Consider the following 6,056-nt stretch of genomic DNA (forward strand, 5'->3'; position numbering starts at 1 on the left):
GTTATCTTCAAATCTAACTCAAGAGTTTTTTGAGGGGAAATTGAGTGATAAAAAAAACTATATACATCTTGAAGAGATAATTGTCTATTTTGTTTTTTTTTTCAAATCTTGCTTTTTAGTTTTTACTAAAAAGCATAACAAAACAGTAACAAAAAAAGAGAGCATACCAAAACAACTTTTTAAGAATAAGTGATTAGACAAAACAAACCCTATCTTATTCTGTTAAAATTTCATATAAATGTATTTATTACTTATATATAGTAGTATTTGATGTAACTGTACTGTCTCCTACCTCAAAAAAGAAAGAAAAGAAAAGAAAATGTGGAGTCACCTATCCAATCCAATGCCTTGACTCTCTGGATAGGTGAAAGAAAGAAAGAAACTACCCGAGTCCCAAACAAACACGCCATCCATCAATCATCAACATCACCATGCCTTCCTTTTCCACTCTTAGTAGAAGATCCTCACACTTCACCCAACATTTTCCACTCCAACGCTTCTCGATCCGCCACTCTTCAACCTCCTCCTCCTCTTCTTCTTCCGCCGCTCCGACCACCACCGCGTTCGGTCGGAAGCTGGTTTCGGTAATTATAGCAGGCACGAGTCTAGGGCTTCTTCTGTACTCCGAGTTTGACTCTGCTTCCGTCAAACCCTCACTGTCTTCTTTCGTTGACTGGTCAGCACTGACTTCTGATGGCCAAAACCGACGTCGTTCTTCTTCCGCCGCGTTCTTCAGAAAATTCTCCCTTCCCGAAAGCACCGGTACCTTGCTCTTCGGAGGCACGTTTCTCTCATTTCATGGCCCACAAACGTTACAATTATTATTATTATTATTTAAAGTTGATTTGATTTGATGGTTTTTTTTATAGATAAATGTTAGTTATTAGTAATGTTAGTAAATTATTTAATTTGATGGGTAATGCCAGTTTTGGTGACAAAGCGTTTTGATTTGTTTTGGGTGCTGCAGATGCGTATAGGAGAAAAATATTTTTCAACTATGAGAAGCGAATACGGTTGCGAAGTCCTCCAGAAAAGGTGTTTTACAATGTGTATTTAATTATTTATCATCAGCTTGATTAATGTATAGGATATGATATGATATGATATGATGATGGAGTTGATCTAACAAATATGTAGTAATTGATTTATGACACAAAATGCATTGAGTTCAATTCATGTAATTAGCCATACTTAATCTATCTTAAACTAAGTTTAATTAATGTCATTGGTGATCCTTTGAGTAGTCAACAGTTTAAGTGGTTAGTTTCATCTTTTCTCATGATTTCAATATAGGTTTGTTCTCATCCTAGCTTAATATACAGTCTAGTCACTAGTGTACAACTTTCTTGTATAGGATCACTTTCCTATTCTAGCTTTGCTTCAGTTAGTTAGTATACAGTTAGAGCTGTTTGTGGTTGTCAGTGTTAGTTAAAGATCTCACAGCTTTAACCCCTCTATATATTATTGTATCTGTACATCAATGAATGTCACTACTACTCTTACTCTGATTTTCACAAATCGCTCGATTTATAGTAAAAGTTTGGTTAAAAGATGACGAATATTACGAATCTGAACGCCCCTCAGGAATGACAACTATTTCTTAACTCGAAGAAAGAGAGAGATCTAAGTTTCCATGTGAGAGGATCCTGATTCCTGATCCGCTCCCCCCCCCCCGCCCCCCTATTTTTATCTATGTTTTTATCTGAAGGGAAGTTGCGCCAGATTGTGTGATTCTTCTCCCATTTTCTATATCAGAGCTCTCTGATGGCCTTTTGATTAAGAGAAAAACTTGAAACATAAACTTGGGGTTACATTGGGTTGTTTAAGTTTACTTGACCAATGGACTGGTCTTTTTCTATGTTCCTTTTGTGAAGAGTGATTTGTACATTGACAATGTCTGCTCTTTCCATCTAGGTTTTTGAATACTTTGCATCGTGTCGTACTTCAGATGGAGAACTACTCATGATACCAGCAGACCTAATGCGGGCAGTGATTCCTGTTTTCCCTCCATCTGAATCCCACCATGTTAGAGATGGAAACTTGAGAGGAGAAAGAAGTCCCGGTCATCTACGCTGTCCACGTTCAGAATTTTTTATGCTTTTTGATGTAAACGGTGATGAGCTTATATCTTTCAAAGAGTGAGTTGTCTGTACTCTCTAATTATTTTGTTATCTGTTAAGACTTTTTTGATAGGGAAGTGGGGTGTGTAGCTATTTATTCTGTCCAGTTTAATTTTGTCTCTCTCTCTCTCTCTCTCTCTCTCTCTTTGGGAGGGGGTTGGAGAAAGTGGACGCAAAACAGCCTAACTAGGATCCAATTTTAGGATTAAGCAATCCTTGAAGGGGCTTGCTGCCACTTTAACTAACGCTTATGGGCTAATTTTGTTCTCCTTTCCACTTTCTCCTCTATTTTATCTCTTCATAATCAATTTTCGTGTCCATAATGCCCTTATTTTTCTTTGGAGCAGGTATATCTTTTTTGTGACATTACTCAGTATCCCTGAATCAAGCTTTTCTGTGGCATTTAAAATGTTTGATGTGGACAATAATGGGTGAGTCTACTTCTTTGAAAGTGTACAAAATGTTGCTTTGCAATTCTAGGTAGATTATAAATTGGATTTGCAGTCCTGCCTGAGCTTGTTCTTCCCTTAGCCCCCCTCCCCTCCCCCCCTCCAGCCTGATGAAGTTAATCAGCTTTCCTCATTTACAGGGAGATAAGTAAGGAAGAATTCAAGAAAGTGATGGCATTGATGCGATCTCATCATCGGCAAGGTGTTGAACATAGGGATGGACTGAGAACTGGCCTGAAGGTGAATGATTCTGTGGAAAATGGAGGACTGTTGGAATATTTTTTCGGTAAAGATGGAAAGGGATGCCTCCAGCATGACAAGTTTGTTCAATTTTTGAGAGACTTGCATGATGAAGTAAGTTTGTAGTTGTTTTGATCTCACCATATTCCATTGCAGGGTTGAATTGTTTTTATTTTCTAGGCAGTTTAGTTTGCTCGACTGATTTTTCCTCTTTATTATATTTCTGGTGGCTTGCTCCTAAGTTAGGGATGATTCTTTTTCATCCTAATACACTGTCAGCTCTTGTCATCATCTTAATGAATTCCTTCTTTTATCCAAAAGTAAAATGTGTGGGGACTGATATGATGAGTGGGGATACATGTGCTGCAGAAACAGTAACAGTTTGAACAATGAAGACTATGAGTTGTACGAGTATTTTTGATATTTTGCATAAATAAGCGTATATAAAAGTGCCTTTATACTTCTACATCTTTTATGTTTGAAATATCAATAATGTGGTTGTACTGTTGTAGACTTGTAGTTGTTATAGTAGCATTATAACTGAGAAAGACTGTATTTGATTTTGTATATAATCTGAGATAGTTCTATGGAGTAAGACCTTTTAATGCTCAACCAAATTTAAGTTCCTTAATCACATTAAATTATGAATTACTAAAAGGAAGCATCCGGATTAGTTCTCTGGAGCTATGTTTTTCAGGTACTGTTGTCACACTTGTGGGTTTGACATGCTTATCTTTTAGATATATTTTGATCTTTTGAAGGGATAATCTAGGACGAGGATAATCAAAATGATTTGCAGTCATCTTGATACTTAGCGCATGTTCTGATTTTACTGGACAACTTGAAACTTATACTTCTAAATGCACTAATTCTATGGGTTATTTCCTACTTTAAATTTTACATGCATAAGATTATTCTTTTCAATTTACTAGGTGCTTCATTTTCTATGATGACCTCAGAAGTGATAATGTATGACTAATTGCATTAATTTATGTAGATTCTGAGGTTGGAGTTTGCTCATTATGACTACAAAGCTCGCAAAACCATATCAGCCAAGGACTTTGCACTTTCCATGGTTGCTTCTGCGGACATGAGTCATATAGGCAAGTTGCTTGAACGGGTTGATGAGTTGGGCAATGATCCACTCTTTAAGGATGTACGCATCACATTTGAGGACTTCAAAAGCTTTGCAGAGCTACGAAAGAAGTTATTTCCACTGTCATTGGCCCTTTTCAGTTTTGGAAAATTAAATGGCCTGTTAACGAGAGATGATTTTCAAAGAGCAGCATCACATGTATGGCATTTATCTTGATTTCTTGCTTAACTTAATAGTGATGGTTAGGGGGTAGTTACTACATTTTTATGATGGTAGAGGTTTTGCATCAATTGTGCACTCTGATATAAAGTTTTCACTTTACTGCTTATAGTGGTGGGAATGGGATTTGAAAATTGAATTTCTTGCGTGTTTGACCATTCCACTCAACATTTTATACTATTTTCTCACTAAAAGATTGTTAGTCTATTCATACAACATGGGTTCATTCATTGAGTAGGAATGTTCTTCTGGAGAAATGGGTCTTATTGAATTTAATCAATGTTATAAACATCTGTGTAGTTACGGTTTTTCTGTTTTCTTTTCCTTCATTTTTTAATTTAATTTTAGATGATATATGATTGGCCAGGACAGCAAATTCATAGTTTGTTTGTTAATTTGTTTCAATTTCAGGTTTGTGGCATATCTCTCTCAGACGATGTGGTTGAGATTGTTTTCCATTTGTTTGACACAAACTGGGATGGGAACCTAAGTTCTGATGAGTTTGTGAGAGTGCTACACAAGCGAGAAAGGGACATTGTACAACCTGTGGAGACAGGAATCCCAGGTTTCTTGTCCTGCTGCTGGAACTGCACGGATAACATCTCATCTTTGCGGTTTCCCTGATCACAACCATTTTCAACCAGAATTTACAGTGAATAGGAACCCTAAATTAGAAGGGAGAAATCATAAAGGAAAAGGTAAAGGAAAGGTAGTGTATCTAACAGAAGAGGTTTCTGTATAACTTGTTTCTTGTATCTAACAGAAGCCCTTTTGGTATCATCTTAGTTTGCCAATAGGCAGAAACAAAAAGTAGTGCATGTTTGAAAACTCCTTTGAAAACTAAGGTGAAGCCAAAATCATGAAGTACACAAATTGCTTCTTGTCCACAATGATTTTGGCTTCATCGTGATTTTTTGAAGAAGTTTCAAAACATGCATTTAATCCACACTTTCTGACAGCTTAAAAATAGCAAACAGGTATGTTGTAAAATCAATGTGTCCTTGAGGGGTCCCCTTGGCTTTATTGGTTGACATGTCTGGTACCTGTAACTATTGACATGTAGATAGTGACTGTAACCGTAGCTTTGTAATTACTACTCAGCGACGTTCAATGAAATTTGCATTTGAAGGATCTCAACGGTAGCTGATTTACAGTTTTTTTTTTATAAGCAGCTTATTTACAGTATTTATTTATCAATGCAACACCTAATTTAAAAATGCGAATTAAAGTATCCATGAAGCACAAAACACTCGTATTAAATGGCCCTATTTTTAGGCACATTTTAAATAAATATTTAGCTCAGTGAGTTTCTCATAATTATCTAAATATTAGAACTATGAAAACAAGGTGTTATTTAGGCACATTTTATTTTGTATTTTATCAAGAAAGTGTTGGTCTAGTAGTAACTAGTAAGTAAATTAGACACCGTAATGATGAGAGCATAAGTTTAAATTTCGGGTAAAATATTTGTTGGAAAGTGACATGCAATCCTTTGTTGAAAGAGTGACGACATCCGTCAATGAACATCAGATTTATATAAATCTATTAAGGAAGTCTAGGTAAGTTTACAATTATGTATGGAAAACTTGGATAGAAGTTTATGACAAAACTTAGGGTTAAGAAATATATTTTAATAGAGAGACCATTAAAAAACCATAGCCTCCGGCCACAACTTGTAGAACAAATACAATAGCCGTACAACTGTACAAGGTCAATGGAAAGAAAGGTTGAATTATTATCTGTATGGCAAAGGTAAAAAGGAACGAGCAAAAGACAGACAAAAAAGAACAAAAAGCCCACGTGTGTAAAATCAAGCATAATACATAATCAACGTTCAACAATGGAGGGAAATGAAAAAAGAACCTTCTTCTTCCCTCCCCGAATATTCATCAAGATGTGGGGCCAAACCTACGTATTTCCTCCCCTTTTAAT

The 6,056-nt window shown here is 36.0% G+C and overlaps 1 protein-coding gene across 1 annotated transcript; it reads left to right on the forward strand.

The window, feature by feature from the left end:
- Positions 1-272: 272 nt before the first annotated feature.
- On the forward strand, positions 273-5,261 carry LOC130717261 (calcium uptake protein, mitochondrial-like). The gene is made up of 7 exons (XM_057567427.1): positions 273-780; positions 968-1,035; positions 1,915-2,138; positions 2,468-2,551; positions 2,710-2,923; positions 3,807-4,103; positions 4,536-5,261. The coding sequence occupies exons 1-7, from the start codon at positions 432-434 to the stop codon at positions 4,746-4,748; spliced, it is 1,449 nt and encodes a 482-aa protein (XP_057423410.1). The 5' UTR covers positions 273-431; the 3' UTR covers positions 4,749-5,261.
- The last annotated feature ends 795 nt before the right edge of the window (positions 5,262-6,056 follow it).

Source organism: Lotus japonicus, chromosome 5 (assembly GCF_012489685.1).
Source record: "Lotus japonicus ecotype B-129 chromosome 5, LjGifu_v1.2".
Classification (NCBI taxonomy): Eukaryota; Viridiplantae; Streptophyta; class Magnoliopsida; order Fabales; family Fabaceae; genus Lotus; species Lotus japonicus.